At 32.5% G+C, this 20,329-nt stretch overlaps 2 protein-coding genes across 10 annotated transcripts in view; both read right to left on the bottom strand.

Annotated features, from left to right (window-relative positions):
- Positions 1-11,931, bottom strand: part of LOC123682982 (protein split ends) — a 148,011-nt gene extending 136,080 nt beyond the window's left edge. For 2 of the 5 annotated variants that reach the window (XM_045621848.1, XM_045621850.1), the window contains exon 1: positions 10,292-10,788. In XM_045621848.1, coding sequence (XP_045477804.1) covers positions 10,292-10,374 — 83 coding nt within the window. In that variant the 5' untranslated portion in view covers positions 10,375-10,788. Of the gene's footprint in view, positions 1-2,232; positions 2,275-10,291; positions 10,789-11,731 lie in introns of those variants that run through there. The other 3 variants (XM_045621847.1, XM_045621851.1, XM_045621849.1) reach the window with 3 other exon arrangements.
- A 1,831-nt stretch (positions 11,932-13,762) lies between these two features.
- Positions 13,763-14,781, bottom strand: LOC123682989 (exosome complex component RRP40). 5 transcript variants are annotated; one of them, XM_045621866.1, is made up of 2 exons: positions 14,636-14,781; positions 13,763-14,547 (listed from the first exon to the last, which is right to left on the bottom strand). In XM_045621866.1, exon 2 carries the CDS (start codon positions 14,538-14,540, stop codon positions 13,848-13,850), a length of 693 nt encoding a protein of 230 aa, XP_045477822.1. In that variant the 5' UTR covers positions 14,541-14,547; positions 14,636-14,781; the 3' UTR covers positions 13,763-13,847. The 5 variants fall into 5 exon arrangements, with proteins under 5 accessions (XP_045477822.1, XP_045477823.1, XP_045477821.1 ...); XM_045621867.1 differs by having other exon boundaries at positions 14,640-14,776; XM_045621865.1 differs by having other exon boundaries at positions 14,607-14,763.
- Between the last annotated feature and the right edge of the window lie 5,548 nt (positions 14,782-20,329).

Genomic DNA, 20,329 nt, shown 5'->3' with positions numbered 1-20,329 from the left:
TCCTATCAAATTTCAACACACGTCAATTGTCAATGTAATATAATTTGGAATTAGTGAAATGATTTGCGACTTTATTCGCAATTTCTCTTAATTCTGTTGATGTTAAATCGATTTCGTCAGACATAATTCACGAATTTAATGCGTAATTATAAATTATTTCAGAATTCGAAACGTACGATTCAATTTCAAATTTCGTAATCTGTCCATTTTCGTAACAGTCACACCAACTGCCAAGATACAATAAAAATGTCACTAGAATGTTTAATCTGAATTTTTCATTGAATTTCGACAATATTTCATAAAACTCGACTGAAATAGAGAAAATATCGTCTAATACTCGTTGCAGAACGCAATTCTAACACTTCATGCCCATTCTGCAACTTGTTTTAGAATATACTATTTCGAACGATTTCAAATCTTTATGACTGAATAAACAAACCAAAATAAATAATTAAAAAGTTATGAGATTATTCCAAGACTTCGAATTTCGCTGGAAAAAATTGATTTAAAAAAATTAAAAAGGATCAAAGTCCGATACAGGCTCGAACAAGTACAGTCTTGTACGCAAAACAATCCGATTTGCTCGAAATTCGGTAACGCTTTCCAAAGCCAACGAAAAAGGTTGAAACGTTCCGATATATAAAGGCAAATTCAACCATGGCTGACTACAATGAGAACTGGTTTTCGGTCGGGGCGAACCTGATCCAAAATCACGTTTGAAAAACTGACAAGACAAGCTTATTTAGAACAGATTTCATGCGAGCGAGACCGAACAGGTTCACTTTATTCATTATTTGACCCGTGTTCGTCTAGCTAGAACATTTTGGAGCTACGGTAGGTAACAATATACCCGACGGGTATCCAGAAACCCCATGAAAAGGGACCTATGCTGCAGAAACAGGGTTTGGGTTTCTGAAACGAAATACCTCTTCGGGCAAAGATCTGGTTTCTATGTCGACCTTTAAACATAAAACTTGAAGTGAGATCGAAAGAATTTTTTTTTGAATAATATCGCTCGCATGAGGTCTTCTAAAAACCTTACAGGTGGAGCTAATGAGATGAAATAAACATCAATAAACCATCTCCAAATTCTACTTTAACTAAACTATCTTCATATAAAATTGCCAAATTATTTCCTAATTTTATGATGATCAATAAAATGAATATTCATTGGTTCACAGCATTTTCAAAAGCAAATCGACCTAATTCGCCAATAAAATCAATACTAGTATACAATCAATGCAGACCATGAACTTTCAAAAATAGCTCATTATCGTATGAAGAACTTTAAAAAAAGTTAATGAAAGAAAACTCTAAATATCTCTATATTTCGTGAAGTTCACTGAATTGCATTCATTCTCTAACGATTGGTTTACAACTGATTTTTGAACAAAACGCATTGTTCACATTTTACAGCCCGAATGTTCAGAAAAAAGTTTTCAAAACACTGAAAGTACTGAAAATTTAATGTAATTTTAACATTTCCCCCAGAAGTTTAGAGTACAGTTAAGTTTAGAGTTCAAATTGAAAAAAAGACCAACAAATGAAGTAAACGCAGTTTTTTGATAGAAAAAGTTAATAAAATTGTAAAATTCACCGAATTTCTTCTTTGATGAAAGGATGTATTTCTAAAAGCAGAAATTCAAGAAAATTCATTGAATACCGAAGTTCTCCTTTAATGAATGAATATATTTCAAAAAACTGAACTCAATTGAAATTACCAAAAGTTGTTCAAGAAAAATTTTTTATGAGAAACACATCGTAATATATAGGATATTCCTCAAGAATTTTGACAAAACTTGTGATGCATTCTTTCGCATTTTAATTTTGAAGAAAAGCTGAAACTTCGATTGTGAAATTTTTGTAGATCGAATATTCCGAGACATCATTTCATTTTGTTTTGTAGATTCCCCTTAAGAAATTCCATACACAAAAAAATAAGAGGGTGTGTACATACATGCTTTAAACATTCATTTTTTTTTATGAGAGGAAAGGGTGTACGATATACAAAATGATTTGGAACACTCAAATCTGTCAGTCCGTGTGGCATGTTAGCATAAAATATTTCTTAACCTAAAAGAGGAATAGGTGATTCGAAATTGAAAATAAATTTCCATAAAACTTGTTTTTCACTATTGAAAAGACACAAGAAATATCAAAAGTTTTTTTTATACTCAATTTAACTGCCTCCAGACACACAGATCAACAGATAGACAGACATCGATTTCTCACCGGCATCCTGAGGGTTCCTTTTGTACCATTCGGTACTGAACCCTGAGAAATAAAAAAAAATATAAATTCCAAATCAAGACATACAAGAATATTACTGAAACGACATAAATAATCATTGCAAATATTATGTTCAACACAACAAATTCAGTGAGTAATGTGTATTTTCGCAGCAAATCAGTTAGAACTGTATAAGACAATAAACATGAGTTAAATTATTATGTACAATTAATTGCATAAATCTTAAAATGACCAGACGATACTATTACTTTCATTTTTAGAACATCGAGACATGTCATAATTTAATAAACATATTAACCATAGAAGTAGAAAAAATTATTGTTATTTCTATGAAAAAGGAATCGCTGAAGTTTTCAATCTGTCAAAATATTCGCAACAGATGTGTTTATCCCAAATAAATCGAATAAATAGTACACAACAGGTGAATTCTATTTTGTAGCTGGTCAACTTTCCAAAATCCTTGAGATACATCAACGAATCAACATTTTTTTCCGAAAGGGATTGATGGAAGAAAACGGTTGCCAACTAAAATAGATTGGAATACCAGACTTTGTCGATTTCTGGCTCGATATCTCTATGGTGTGGCATTTGCCTGCCAGACAAAAATGAATTTAAATTCACGAGACGGGAGACCGAGAAAGATAAATGGAAAATATAGAATAAATGGAAATTCTGTGTTGTTTCAGACAACCGAAATGCTTTCACCTGTATTTTTAGAATCGAGGCGTAACGAATATGCGAGAATATCGTTCTTCAACGAATCAATATATCAAAATTATATATCCACCTTCTATGACATGACATAAATTTCTCTGGCTTCCAAAGAAATTATCTTTTATGAACAAATTAGGGTAATATTCAATGCTCTGTGGATTATGACAATAAAGAATAACGTTCATTTAAATTCGTGGTCAAGAGTGCTGTGGAAAAATTAGAGTTCATTTTCTGTGACTACGAGTAACGCTTAGCTTGTACCATATCACTAACATTTGTTTACATACTTCGAATTTAGGAAAACTATGATACAAGCTAAGCGCTACTTGTAATCACAGAAAATCAACTCTTCTTTCTCCACAGCACTCTTGACCACGAATTTTAATGAACGCTTATTCCATTTGTAAGACTTTGGGAAATATACAGGGTGATTCGAAATTCAGTATCAAGATTTCAGGGGAATATTTTTCTGGTGAAAATAAGACTTTAATTTCATTAACATGTGTCCGCAACCGCTTCGTTACTGAACTACAGTTTCAAGATTTTTAAATTTTTTTCATAGCTTTCACTCTTTGAGATATTAAAATCAAATTTGAAATATATGTTCGGTAGGATCCTTTTTTTGCTGTTACAATCACTCGGCATACTGGATGATGTAAACCCTAAAGCGTTACCTATATTTCAAATTTGATCTTAATATGTATATCAAAAACTGAGAGAGCAATAAAGAAAAAACAAAAAAAAATTAAAATTTTAACGCCATGTAGTTCATGTTTATGAAGAAGAAAAGTCTTATTTTGACCTGAGAAATACGCCCCCGAATTTTTGATACCGAATTTTGAATCACCCTGTATGTTTTTTCGTGCTCAATTTATTGATAAGTTTTTTCTCAGTTGAGATTTTATAGATAAAAAAATATTCTGTCATATATCTGGCTTAATCAAGTTATATAAAGTTTATAAAATGAAATAAATGCATTGTCCACTTGGATGTAAGAAGTCTAGATTACTATTGACTAAAATCGAAAAAAAAATAAAAAATATTATTAAATTCCAGTGCTTCTAAGAAAAGTTACCTATTACAAATTCGATAACCTTCAAGCAACCATTATTTAGGAGTTAAGACCATACATTTAGAAACAACGATTTATCGGAAACAATTTAAAAAGATCCCTGAGTAAAAATATAATCAGCTTATGGATCTATAACACAAATTGAATAGTTAATTAAGTGTCGATAATTCTCCGACAATTCTTCATCATCAACATCAGAAAGCGATAAAATTGTTGTTTAGTCCGTTTGTCAGCACTGATAACAAAGAATTCCCCTTCTAGAGTAATTCACCAACAATTTTGCATCGCAAAATTTGCTTATCTTATCTCATCCAGGATCAAAAGCATCGACAAGAAACCCAACATCCAGAACTCAATGAAAAGTTCCCCAAAGCGAAGAAACAGTGTTATTCCGTTCAACTCAAGTAACGCGAATAAAATATAACGAAGCACAAGAAACTAGCGTAACCAGTCTCCATTAGTATGCTAATGGACTGATCGTTTATTTCTCGCAGTTCTTAGAATCGAAGAGAAATATTAACGGTAAATCTGTTTCAAGGAAATGACCCGATAGTGTTGTACAGTGTAGCCTTTCAATTCAATCGTGATTGAAAAAAAAAATCAGGGACATGTCCACGATAAGCTGCGTTGTGGATGTATTGGATCAACGGATTTTGTTATAATCGTTTATGCAGATTTATTTTATGGCTGCATTAAAATAGTACTACGTACTATGCATAAAACGCGGGAATTTCCTTTCTTGTACCAACCTCAGAACAATAATTGGTTACAATGAAGCATAGAATAGTTATTTATAATACAAGTGCAGAAGGCATTGGTATTCTTCCACGAGTTCAAAATTCAAAAACGAGCCACGAAGTGGCGAGTTTTGGAATGAACGAGTGGTAGAATGAGCCTTCTGTACGAGTATTATACATTATTTTCTCTAATTCTGTGGTTATTCCGTTCATTCTTCCACATCTTGTAGAACAAAATCGTGCGAGAATATATCAGAAACGCACAGTTTTCATGGTTATATTTTATTATTCTATGTTGGCTCTCCGAACTTTTCGCTACGGCTTTATCTGTCAATTCATCAAATTGCCTTAAAGAAATCAGTTCTGCCAACCAACATTTTTCAATGCAAAAATCACTAAATGATATTTATGGAAATATTTCATTAATTTCAATGAAAATGCAATGAATTAGAGAAAATAATGTATAATACTCGTACAGAAGGCTCATTCTACCACTCGTTCATTCCAAAACTCGCCACTTCGTGGCTCGTTTTTGAATTTTGAACTCGTGGAAGAATATCAATGCCTTCTGCACATGTATTATAAATAACTATTCTCTAATTCATTGCATTTTCATTGAAATTAATGAAATATTTCCATAAATATAATTTAGTGATTTTTGCATTGAAAAATGTTGGTTGGCAGAACTGATTTCTTTAAGGCAAATTGATGAATTGACAGATAAAGCCGTGGCGGAAAGTTCGGAGTTCCAACATAGAATAATAAAATATAACCATGAAAACTGTGCGTTTCTGATATATTCTCGCACGATTTTGTTCTACAAGATGTGGAAGAATGAACAGAATAACCACAGAATTAGAGAAAAATATAACTGTCATATTATGTTGATATCGCAGATTTCTACATTCATCATTGCAAACATTTTCTTCATTTTGATGGCTTCTGTTGAGCACCCAAATCTGAAGCGTAAGTGTTTTTATCGACAATCTTCGGGAGAAACCCAAATTGAAGCCGCCGAAAGACTACTAGATAGAGATGGATGCTATACAAGGCGAGTGACGTCATACAACCTGGCACAGCTGCTTACATAACATCGGTGTTGCCGGACTGGCCTACGATGGCTTTGTTGCCACCGTTCACAGCAAATGAACACAACCATGGATGGAAAGTAAAACAGACTGGACGGTATTGTAGCTTGAGTTATTATTATATTTTACTTTTTTGAATATTCCAATTTTTGATTATTGTGAACTATTCGAATTCCGCAGAGGTATATTTTTCCTTATATGTAATTAAATTCCACAATGTTTATTTACCATGCTCTTCTATGAGAAAACATAGATTTTATTCTTATTTTTCTGCAATATTCTGAAATATTTCTCTCATCATCTCTGTGTTATTAAATTGTCTTTTTCGAGTTGACTTCCGTTATCAATGATATTCTGACCTGGTGATCAAACTCCGCACCCTAATATTCAACCCTAAAGAACAATCCAACATTTTCAAAGGGGTGGACGATGATATTTTCATTCGATGGATGAGAACGAAATTTTTGCTCTAATTCTTATTCCCATAGCAGTTCCATTGTTATTAATGGAATATTACAATCTTCAACTAATTTGGAAGCAAAAGGTCATCAAGATGATATGATATCAAATTGGAATTATAACCTTGTTTTGATATGAAACTTCACCAACGGTGGTCTTCAAAGGAGAACATACCGCCAAAAGCAGATTCTAAATGGTGTAATAAAAGTATCAATGATGACCTTAAAACTAAAGCGGTTACATTACAAGGTACCTCAAACAGTCGAAGTTCTTAGAAGACCGACTTCGACGAAATTACTGCAATTGCAACGAAAAATTTCAATTTTATAAGAAATAAACAATCGATGGCATATGTCGAACAAGAAAAAATAAATTCTGAAAATCTATGTTCATATTCTGCGTCACAGACCAAGAAAGGTGATACAATGGAGAACCCACGTCTTTGTGGGTTTGTAATATCGATATATAGAAAAATTAGACGTCAAAAATCAACTATTTTTATGGAATGGAAACCCACAGAGTCGGTAACCTTCCAAGTTTCAGCTTTCATTACTTAATATAGCATTAGTCATCGTCACACGATGTCCTTGTCACAGGATTTTAAAACGCATTACATATTAGAATCGATATCGAAGATCTGTGAACTTCCTTGTTCAGAATAAAAATAGGTTAACAGTCAAAACAAGATCGATTCACATTCGATGCACCACAGATTTGGAAATTCATTTTCACACATCAAGGTGTCACAGACTGACATTCGATTCTTCTATTTCAAATGGAAACGTAGGAGCTGTAACAAAACCAACAAATATTTAAGTGCACATAATAACGTATAGCAAATCTATTGATAGGAATTGAATTTATGTTTATTATATAGTAATCAGGATATGTTGAAATTAATATATGGAATGTAATATCTTTCTATAGCTGCTTAAATTTCGTATACATCACCAAGGTCGAAAAATATTTGATATTCTACAGTGTGTATAAAATTAAACGATGTGATCAAGGTTGACTTTTGCTCTTTTCCTACAAGCGCCATAGAATCCTCATATTCTATGGGCAAAATATTTTCAAAAAATAATCACTGTTTGAAAGTATTACTCTAATTGTAACAACAAATAGCGCATATGCAACGAAGTGTTTTTATAGAACGAACGCGGTATATTGCAGTTTACACAAACGTATTCTTCATAGAAGGTGAATGCACTGATGCATTTCGCAACCTCGATTTCTATTTAAAAATAACAGGCAGGTATTTCGCCATAAACGATTGGCAATCCTTCATCTATCTAACCATAGATGGACCAGCTTTATATTGCTTTCGACAATATTGGTCATAAATAATTTTTTCAACTACCTGCATTTCACATAAATCTGTTAGTTACCTTTTTCAAACTGAAGATGAGTTCATGGTATTTTGGGTACTTTTATGAAAATAGACGTTACAAGAGCAGAATGAATCAACTGCAATATGAAGTCCACCTAATGTGCGTAGACGAAATTAAGTTATGTAGGTACTCAACTTTAACATGCAACAACATATTTTGTCATTATTCCAACTAGGGACGAATTAAGAACACAGATGATCAGAAAGAAGCAGAGAAAAGAATCGAGAATCGAGTTCGCTTCAGCAATTAACCTCAAAACCAGCTGCAAATACACATGTCACATACCGTTCAAGTTGACAAAGTTTGCTCACTACACCGCGAAAAAACAAAGAGAAACTTTTCCATCAGACTGGAATTAAATAAATTGCAGTACTCCGAAACTCATTGTTTGCTGTTTCGTATTGTTTCAACTGTCATTGTTCATAGAATCATAACACACGGAAGTTTTTTGTTGCCTTTTCCAAACGTCAGAGTTGATACCGTAACTGTATACAAAAATGAAACAATATGAAAAATATTCGATGGAAATAGTATCTAATATCAATTCTTCAACAAACCAACCAAAATTGAACATAGGAACAGTATAACAGAAAAAGTTTTTCGAAACGGCCGTTGAAAATAGAACTTAGAATAAACCTCAACCAAGAACAAAGACATTGCTATCTTGGTTCAGCATTTTACGACAGCTCGGGCAACTTCTATACACATTTATTTGCCTTTATTGCCTAGCTGTAGGGGAGACCCAGAACATTGAATTTAAATGCAGATGTGACACTAGGATCTCGAATGGGATGACTTCAAACAGAAGAGAAACTATTTTAACCTGCACACAAATGACAATAATGAGGATGAGTCGAAAATATTGGAGAGGATATTTTCGGCAGTAGTACTATCTATAGCGAATACAATTATGGTTGGACCATCTGCGATTGACAAATGTAAGCATTGCAATTAAAAAGTAAACATATTTCCACCACTCTACATTTCAACTATTTCTGAATATTAAGGTTTTGACCATTTCAATTTCAATTTACATTAGTTATTCATTGATGATAGGTTTTTAAATAATAACTTATTTATGATAATCAATCAAATTGCAGTAAATATGCAAATATCACCCAAAAGCTTATTATTTTCAAAGACTCTGAAATTTACATGAATAGTGACAAAAAGGATCTTGGTATTTAAAAAAAAATATATTGAGAAAATTTATAATTCTCTGAATGTGTATCTTTGAAATATTTTCAATAAATAGTTTCGTATAAATAGAACTTATAGATCAGTACATATTATGTATATAGAAAAAAACAAACACAAAACAACAATTTATTAATGTTATTGTGTTTTATGAAAAAAAAAATTCTAGTTAACTATAATAACAAAATATGCACAATATATATTTCTTTTTTTACTCGCAATTCACTTACCCCTTATAAAATAGTGGTTAAATATTGTTACAGATTCAGTTTTATATTTCTTCAACGTAGTACGAAGCAAAACCTACTCTTAGTCAATATTTTAATATTAAAATACATATATTTATAGCTATAAGTGAAAAATTCATCAGGAAATGTTAAATGCATATAATAAAGTAGGTAACTAACTAAAAAATTGTAAAACCGACATTTCTTCCATTCAGCTGACTGATTAAAATGAAAAAGCAAAAGGTAGATATACAAACCAAACTGTTACTTCTATTGATTCAAATCTCCAATTATTCGATATTTAATGATTTAGAAAATCAACAACTAATTTTTGATGACTAGCTATTATAACAGGAAGAAAGGAAGGAAAGATAAAATAATCTTCGGAAGTATTTCATGTTATAATAATACAATATGTATTGTATTGGTTATCCAGTTTTTTGTATAAAAAAAAAATGTTTTCAATATTGTGCAAAAGAAAAACAGATCGAATAAAGGTAAATAATTTTTGCGTCGGTTCTGCATGATTAAGTGTCTAAATATACAGCTCCTAAATTGAACAAAAAATCATTTGTTTCTTGGCCCACAGCCCAGTTTCTGGGAGTTAAATAAACATTATACTATCATTAGACAGCAGACAGGTGAAATTCTACATTTTAAGCGTCCAGCTTTTAAAATGTAAAAAAGTTTGGCCAAACTTCGATCGATAACAGACGTATGTAATGAAAACGAATAGGGGAAATGCATATGATACCCCACAGATTTCAATTTTTGCCATACTCCATGTTTTTATTAACATTTTCGTTCAGGGAGATTGAAAAAGAATGTGTCAATAATGGTAGGTAGGTACCTACCTCATTCAATTTTCAGAATACCGTGTTTCCAAAATTCGAATAGGTACACCCATTAACAACTAGAAGATCGTTACATGGTACTTTCGAATCTTTAGAATGTGCTGGTCAATTTAACCAACGGTCAAATTCATAGAATATATAGGCATTCTGTGAATATCGATCGTCAAAATTATATAAAATAAGGATATTTCATAAAAATTTAAACATCTACCTGAAAGAGGCATAAAAAATAATAAAAACAGTGTTTCCATTGGTACATGCTATTAAAAATATAATAACGAAATATGTATTATGGTCTTTACCGTTTGAAGTGCTCTCGTATTCGATCTTCTCGTATGTTGTCGGGCAAATTTCCTACCCACAAATGCCTAGTCTCTCTGACCATTTTGCCCTAAACACCACATTGAGAAATATTTGTTTTTGGACGCACAAACACTATTTCACAAAATAACACAGCCGTTTCAGCTTCATCGCGGATCAGGAAGGTGCACTTAGACCGATTTGGTAAACTTGAAAAACACGATAACCACCCGATATTGCCTTCACTCACATAACGACACTGCACACTTGGAATTTAATTATGATGCACTCGTAGAATTTATTCCTTGGATTTTGTTTCACTCATTTTCTTGAAATAACACTTTTTGACACAGTGCGAGCGACTCCTCTTAATAATTTCGCTCTACACAACATGCTGGGGCTTATGCGATACTCTGGTACGAAATGATGCCTGCGCTCCGCCTATAGCAATCACCAATCACAGACGTACGTACCAGAAAACGGCAACGTTGCTCGAGTGCTGAAAAGAGAGAACTCGGTTAGTACGTCGGCTATCGATCGGACGCTTTCGTGTAGCATTCTATAGCGATCCTTTATCTTTCATCTCTGTTCAGTGGACTTTTCGGTCGCAGTGCTGCTCTACTACTCACCTTATAAAATTCGTTCTATTTTTGTGAAATCGAGGTATTGTGATTTTTCAAGTAAAATCAAATAGTAATTCACAGTGTTGTAAAATAAAATTAAATAAAGAATATATCTGAAGCAATCCTAATATAGTATAAATCTACTTAATCGTAGAAAGGACAAATATTATGAAAACTCTATTTGAAATCTTGATACGTTCCATTTTATATCAAAGAAATGTTGTTGTTTGCTTCTTAGATTCAAAATAAGACAAAATGTTAAGTCTATCATAAAATTACTTAACTGTTTACGTATTTCTCTCGACTAAGGGATTTGCATTCATGTTTTCTCAGGAAGAACGTAAAAAACCTTATTTTATGATTTCCTATTGGACTAAATAGGATTCAAAGTAATTTTCTTTCTTCTTCTACATCAAAAATTAATTCTCAATGGATAATAACAATGAGAAATGTCGAAAATGAATTTATAGCTTGGTACATAATATATTATTTCTATTGCCATAGAGCAACATTTTCTAGACGGATAGTATAATGCTTTAATTGAAGCTGGATGGACGAGTCTACTTCGTGCACAGGGTGGGTACGGGAGTGTTCGCTTTCGACTCGGCTAACAACGGTACAAAATTCAACGCATTCACGTTCGCTTGGAGGCAGGCCATGCCTACTCTTTCGAAAGTATCTGACATCAAATTCATTCCATTGTTATTTGTAGCATAAAACGTTTCGCTTCGGTTCAATTCATACAACAAGTGCAAGGCTTAATCTATTGTTCGGGATTTTTCAGCGTTTGAATTATTTCTAAGGCGGTGTAGTACTCACCTCAAATCTACCTACGTTAAAACGTTGTTGTTTCATTTCATGGATTCCTCCATTTAGAAGTAGGTACAGACTGCTGACCAAACTATTGATTAAATACTACTGTAGATTTTTAAAATTGTCTTTTATCAAGAAAATATTTCGTAGAATTTTAGTATGGATCAACTTGAGCAAAATATTAATTTCTCCCGAACGGATAAAATAATTTTTAATTCGCGTGTGCATATTGCTTCACGAATGTTATCATAGATCTCAAAATTTACTTCGTTTTTTCAAGATTCCTTGTGCATTTTCGAGATTTCTCTTCTGATCTTGTACCAATCGAGCTAAGAGAGACATCTACTATTCTGTTGTGTATGTTACCATCCTTAAAGAATCCTGTTTGAATATTGTGGTTTCCTTTATCTTGATAAATCTGGACATCTATATCTTGATATAGATTTCCAAACGCAACAATAGGTGGCGCATTGAAATTCAAGCTTACAGTTTTCTTCCATCATTTGTATTAGTACTAATATCATACATTAGATGGCGCCTAAATAGATCAAGGGCAAAAAAGCGATTATTATGATATTATATGGCATTGTTCAATCTATAATCCTAATGAATTATTTAGAAAAACAAGCAACAAATTTCCTGTATGATTTCCAATCTCTTTAGAAACAGAACCTGAAACCACAGAATACTAATAATACCTGAAACAAAGAATCTATAACCATAGACCTGATATCAATAATTATAGTTTATCTATGGCCAACCAAATAAATAAAATTGGTTTGGTGCTGGAATAGTTATTTATAATACAAGTGCAGAAGGCATTGATATTCTTCCACGAGTTCAAAATTCAAAAACGAGCCACGAAGTGGCGAGTTTTGGAATGAACGAGTGGTAGAATGAGCCTTCTGTACGAGTATTATACATTATTTTCTCTAATTCATTGCATTTTCATTGAAATTAATGAAATATTTCCATAAATATATTTTAGTGATTTTTGCATTGAAAAATGTTGGTTGGCAGAACTGATTTCTTCAAGGCAAATTGATGAATTGACAGATAAAGCCGTCGCGGAAAGTTCGGAGTACCAACATAGAATAATAAAATATAACCATGAAAACTGTGCGTTTCTGATATATTCTCGCACGATTTTGTTCTACAAGACGTGGAAGAATGAACGGAATAACCACAGAATTAGAGAAAATTGATTTCAAAAACGCAACCTGATTTTTCTACCACCTTTAGTTTATTGAGATATGGCTCAATTGATGTTACTTCTTTGTGATACTATCCAAAAATAAATATATCTTCAAGGACCAAATAGAAATTTCCTACTCAAAGTTGGCACGAAATCGTGGAGGAAAAACTACTCTTATCAATTAATCTTCAAATTAATTTAAATGAGATATGATAACTTCAAACTTAATAAAATCCTACTCAAAATTAGAATTATATTATCCGAATTGGATACCTGAAATAGCCTTTTTATACTAGGTTAGGTTATCCCGTCCTGTTTTAAATTACAGATTTTTTTCTTGGAATGTTCTATATAGCAAATAATAGATCTGAGTGTTATTTCTTATTGTTCTCCCAAAAATTAACTAGTTGAAAAATAGTTGGTACTAAAATGTCTGTTTGATGGATTCATAATCTACATGAATTCTGAGACAGCAGACGATTTCATAGACTATTGTCTACGGAGATTAGTAATAATTTCATATATGGAAATGAAAAATCATTTGAACTTCAATGAATACCTATATTATATTAATTATCCTCATAGTTTGTAAGCTGCTACCATTTGAAGGAACTCTCAATTTCTATTTTAATGCTTTAAATTCATTGAATGAATCATATACATATGGTACAAAATTAAATCACAGCTTTTACAATTTTCAGGTAATTCAGATAAATTATATCAATCAATTAGTTCAAGCATTTATAATTGTCCATGTTTAAGAAAAATTTAAAAAGTGCAAAATCTTAAAACTTATCACAGATTTATAAAATTGGTGGAAGAAAATAATGTATTCAACATCAGAATTTCTAATCTTTTAATCTGAATTATTGAAATATGTGGGATGAGATAGCAATATGAAAACTGATACAATGTTTTTAATGATCCTCATCTAATCTTTCGGCATGTTTCCTGGATTGCTTTGTTTGTTTGTCTTTCAGCAATTTGAATAGCTTGTTGAATTTTGAATGTATCTAAAGTTCTGTTACACCTCAACCAAATTTTTCCATTAAGTCCAACAGCAATTTCAAAGGGATATTTTTTTCCAAGTGTCCACAATAAAGGATATTCAATATTTAACAGTTTCTGGGCCATCTTTACACTAGTATTGAAAAGAAATCCTTCATTGGATAGTAATCCTAATTTTCCTGCTTTGAAGAAAGCATCAACACATGTTAATTCTGGTTCCATTTCTTTACAAGCATTATGTACCCTTGCAAAAACGGCATCACCAACATTCACATCGACTTTTTGTTTCTTAGTTGCACCTTCGAAAGACATCATCGATAAGGAAGCATGTTCACTTGTACCAATATCCACTTTCAGCATATCACCAGCTTTCTTTATAACGATTCCTACAACAAAATCTCCCCTTTTTGGCGAGTATCGCTTCTCGTTACTTTCAACCCAATATATATTAGGAGACTTGAATCCTATAGTTCCAACTTTTGTAGCAATGACAGAGTTTGGAATATCGTCATTTCGTTGCAATCCTGGTCCGATAATACTCACCATTTTAGTAGATTTCATGCCAGTAAGCACATCTCCGGGATAAACAGTTTGACCCTCCTTACAAACCATTTTGAATCTAAAACAATCAAACTTGTAAAAAGAATACTAAAAATTCCAAATTGTCTACTATCATACATATCTGGACGAAGTGAACAATAACTCACTCACTCAAAAATTGCAACGAAATGTTCTCCGAAATAAACTACATATGCTTTGATAGCAAGGAAGTTATTTTGAATCGGAATGACAATAAGGTTAAGTCCAAAGATAAACTAGTAGATTAGTTAGTCTATGGTTAAGTCACAGAAAAAATATATTTCTGGAAAATTATCTACACCCTTCAGTGAAGTCAGGAGCTTAGACGTCTTTCATGCGCCAAATGCTTGGAGACCACATAACTGTATATATGTGGTTTCCTTAGAACATGAATATAATCTATAACCATAGTATAAGCATTGTTTAAGGAGAAGATAGTTAGTTACTTCGGTTCAAATATCATTGGAGGAAATTGGGCAATATCGTTAGAGGGCGCCACTCCGGAAGAGGCCCAACATGATGGGTTGCCTATGTGCAATGTTGAAAATTCAGACGAGTAATAATTTTTGGGTATGGTGAACAACAGATGTCTCTAGTGCGTTTCTTGTTCAATCTTTATTCATCTTTCTGTCGTCGAGCAGGCATCGGAAGAAATTCTCTTGGCCGCAATACATTTTTATTACCCTTGCCGCATTCCGGCTAGCTGCATGAAAAAGGGTAGAGCCTCAGAGTAAGAAGTAAACTGTTTACTTCTTACTCTGAGGGTAGAGCTATTGTTCGAATCGTATTTTTGGTCATAATATTGTTTTAAAAGCTTCGTCGCCCTACCTTCAGACTGAAATAAAAAAAAAAATTGGCACGGGAAAAAAATTAGACATTCTATCTCTGTTGACAGGTAACAAAATATAACTTTCTCGAAATTACTTTTTTTCCCGGGAAAAAAGTGAGTGTAAAGATTATACATATATCCGGGAAAAAAGTATAGTCACTTTTTTGCCGGATAAATTTCGTGAAAAGTTTTAATAATATTGTTAATTTAACTAATAAAGAATGTTATGCGTTATTTAATGAGCACACACGAAACTATTGTATTTTGTCCACCCTGTACCACTTTTAATGATCTTTTGAAATTGAGAGTAGACGCTGGTGATAAATATAAATACAGAAATAGAAAGAAACGGAATACTGATGTCGCCTACGACAATCATGGACGCCTGGTCGTTTTTCAATAATTTTCATTTTGCCCCCCCTGAGAAAAATTTCTGCGGGCGCCCATGCCTCAGTTACGAATCGATGTTAAAGTTTCATTTTATTCAAATATGTGATAGCCTTTTAGAAATAACAGAAAATGATACTTTCAACATAAAAACTAGACATAAAGCAAGTTCTCTTTTATTAAATATTCATTCTTTTAAATTTATTTGAAGTATCATAATTTCTTATGACGTTTCATTCCAGATTAATATTGTAAGCAACATGATGCAAAGTGTAGCGATTGACATTAAAGTGTGCCAAAACCATTTGAACAATTTAGTTGATCATTTCAAAAATTGTAGGGATGATAATGTTCTCGAGGAAAAACTTGCGGGAGCTGGAAAACTAGCGGCTGTTCTTGAGATAGCTCAAGATTTTTCTCCATTATATACTGTAAGACGAAAGTATAAACCAAAATTGTTCGATTATGAACAGACGGAAGATCCAAAAATCGCTTTTAAAATAAATTTCTTTTGGAAAATAATGGATCAAACACTAAGTTCCTTAAATAGTAGATATAACGTTAACGTTTTTTGTTTTATTTGTGATATTCTTAAATTAAATGACAAATATCTATTGAAATGCTGTCATGCTCTTCAACAAAAGCATAACTGATGTCATGAAAAAAAGAGACTGAAATGAAAGAAAATGATTTATTCAACGAGATAAGAGCCCTAGGATTGTTTTCATTATCTGAAGCGAAAATCCTCTTGAAATTCTACAATATATTTTTGAAAATAATCTAACTTCTTCTCTACCGAATCTTAGTACTGCCTCAAGAATCCTTCTCACTTTACCTGTGTCCTGTGTCTGTTGCTTCTGGTGAGAGATCATTCACTGAATTAAAAATTTTTAAAAACTATTTGAAGTCTACCATATCTCAAGAAAGATTTTCTGGATTAGCAATCTTAGATATAGAGCAAGAGATACTCGATAAAATTGATTGATTGATAATATAAAAGAATTTGCAGCAGCCAAATCTAGAAAAACATCCATTCAATTTCTGGATTGATCCTAATTAAATGTTTATGCCTTTATGAATAATTTATAGAAGAATACAGCTTAAGTTTTGAAACACATTTGAAATGTATTATGTTACAAATAACACCATAAAGTTCTTAAGACAATGAAGGTTGCTGATAGATTTTCAACCATTCTATACTAAATTCTCGACAAAACTTCAAAAAAAAAATTTCCGATTATACAGTAGTACTTTTCTCCACCTCCTCCTTCGAGGGGCGCCAAAATATGTTCCGCACGCGGGCGTTGATGTCCCTTGCGGGGGCCCTGAGCAATATTATTCAATGCTTAACGCCGATCTGAGAGGGGAAACTTATATGGAATTTTATAATTTTATTTTTCATGAAAAATCTCTTTGCAAACCAAAATTCGATATAATTTGAATCAAATATTCAGCTGAAAAAGTCTTATATGTATATTCATAAATTAAACATTCACGTCCTATCACAAAACAAATGAGATTTTCACAAAAAAGAGAATAGTTTTTTTAAATCAAATTTTCTTTTTCTTTTGGCAGTATTCCAATATTTTAGTTACCTATTTGAGGTAGATAACCTTGACATGAAACTATTCACTGATAACAATTTTACATAATCAATTAATTAAATTTAAAATTCTCTTTTCGAAAAACTAAAAAATAGTCTTATACTTATTTTTCTCCAATCACAGTATTTCTTTTCAAACGCAAATCAGATCATACATTCCCTTCACGATTTTCATTTCAGATAATCCGGTCCAGAGATATCGTGATCACCGCAAAATTGTTTTTTTTTGCGGAGCTCTAGGAGATCGGCGATAGCAACATTCGCGAAGATTATTTTGACAAATAAAAAATATGTTAATATATTATAAGGTTATTATAATATGTACACCAATTTTCAAATTAATAAATTGAATAGTCTGCGCGAAAAAAATTCTTGAAAATCCGTCTTTTTGAAGCCTTCTAACTGTATGTAAGAATGAGCGAAATCCGATAACAAAAACAAACCCCGTTACGACCAAAGCAATAAAATCCCAAGCTCGAAACCTGGGTCATAAACATCGAAGTGTTTCTACTTTACTTGGCTCCGATTATTTACTCTTCACGTCAAGTTTTGTACCCAATGTAGAAACCTCTTTACCGACAAATGATTATAGAAATAGCCGCCTAGAGGGCGCATTAGGATGGACCCCAAAAATTCTGAGTTTGCCACATAATTCTAATAGGTACCGCCACATACGCACATCCAATGCCCTTTGCAGGGCGAGTAACCAACTATCTTCTCCTTAAACAATGGTATAAGGAAAAGATAGTAAGCCAACCGCCGTTTGACGGCAAGGAAATAGTCACCAGGGGTCGCTACTGTAGTTGGATATCGTGATTACCCAAAGTGGAGAAGTAACTCGATAATAGATGGCGCTGAATCATGAGCTATAGATGGCGCAGAAATAATACGATAATTCATTCAGTGGCGTGGTTCAAAAGGGGGAGCATGACATTGCCAACAATTTTTATGTTATTATTAAGTTACCACTACATTTGAATATTCGAATATTCATTGAATATTTATTCAAAATGTAGAAATCTTCTGACCACTCTATTTCAAATATTTTAGTTCTTCAAAATAACACAAATTTTTTCAGAGGGCTCCACTTTACGGACCAATTTTTGACAGTAAAATTCGAGTTAAACGTGAGTACAGCTAGATGGCGCTCAGCATCAAAAAAATCGAAAAAAGCACTACACTGGCTTACTATCCTTTCCTTATACTATGCTATAACTATATTCTAAGGTGGTTTTCAAGGTTGCATGCATGCGAGAGTTCAAAGGCTCCTTACTTCACTTTCTCCATTTTTTTTCGATATATTGATCGAATTTTCTATCTTCTGATTATGCTATCCACACGAAATTAAGCACGAAGCTTGAGAATGAGATTATTATTATAAATATAAGCGCAAAATCTCATCTCGATTGTATGTGTTGTCACCGAATTATTAAGTATTTCTTTTCCAATATCATTTTTCAATTTCCTATGGTTTTTAATGAGATCTGTTATTTCATATCATCATCCAAAATCTCAACTCCATCGTTTTTGTGATAACGGAAATATTATTGTTATTAGGTGATTTTTTTTTAGAAAATAGAAATTCTATACTCAAAGTTTTTTAATTTTTCATATTGTTCTTGAAATTTCTATAGTTCTGGCATAGTATAAAGAAGGATAGTAATCCAACCATACGGGGTTAAAATTTGACGGCGTGGAGGGCACCAATAGATGTCGCTGGGGATTTGCCATCCAGTGCACGTCTTAGCTTATTTCAGGACGAAGCATGTCGTAGCTTGATTCTGGTACATACTTAGGTTTCGGACAAGACGTACCTCGATAACAGATGGTGCTGACCCAATAGATATAGATGTCGCTGTATTTTAAATCTACCCTGGAATCTAAACCAGTGGCGGATACTAAAGTTGGGCGGATTTGAATCGCCTCTTCAAGTTTGTTCGAACGTGATTATATCGAAAAATTAATGATTGATTGTTTTCTCAATTCTGGTATTATTCGCATGTATGTATATTGTATATACTTTGTTTCGGCGTTAGTCTGGAATAAAATTCATTTACTTCAACCAATAACTGAGAATAAAAATGCGTAAACCCGTTAATCGATTATTAATTTTCTCCAGTTTTTGATAATAAAATGTTTTTTTCCTACAACCCTTTGGCTGCGAACTACCAAACTTTCAAATGTAAATATATGTCATGTGTGGGCTCTTTGGAAATTTTATGAAAAATGAAATATTTCCATACATTTGTAACTTACATGTACATTTGACTTTCATGTTGTTATAAGGAAAATAAATAAATAAAACCGATTGGTATGCTGAGTTTTCGTTATATTTACATAAACATAATATATAATATGGCACAATTTCATACATTTTGCGTATATCCAAAACGCCCATAATGATTTGGATGAAATTTGGTATTAGGATGGTGTTTTGAAAAACATCATTAAAAAAAAAAACTTATTTGATAACTATTTATGATAGCCTTTCCAAATGAGAACACCGGGCAAAGCTCGGTCGTCAGGGTACTAATTCCTAATACATGCACATGTATTTTACGTAAAAGAAGCAATTTGATTATGCAATTCCGGACATTTCCCTTCGATAATAAAATGTGATTCGAACAGACAAATAATAAATCAAATCTTGATATATAATAAAATTGTAAGGGGTCCGACGTCTGTACATGAGAGATATTTGAAAAAAACCAATGCTGGGAGATCTTATATGAGTATTAGAAGGCAGAACAACCATTTTTAAATTTTTTGTCTGTCTGCCTGTCTGTCTTTTTGTCTGTATGTAAATTTGTTTGCGCATCACGCAGAAACTACAGCACAGAATTTTATGCGGTTTTCACAGTTGTGTTCCTGAAGATCTAACTTAAAATCTGGTATAGGTTTCATTTTCATACGCCCTCCAGAAGTAAAAAAAATCGAAAAATACGAATCCCAACGCAGGTGAAACCGCGGGCACAGCTAGTATCAAATAAAATATTCATTTAT

Source organism: Harmonia axyridis, chromosome 6 (assembly GCF_914767665.1).
Source record: "Harmonia axyridis chromosome 6, icHarAxyr1.1, whole genome shotgun sequence".
NCBI classification, from domain to species: Eukaryota; Metazoa; Arthropoda; class Insecta; order Coleoptera; family Coccinellidae; genus Harmonia; species Harmonia axyridis.
This window is presented reverse-complemented; position numbering and strand designations above follow the sequence as displayed.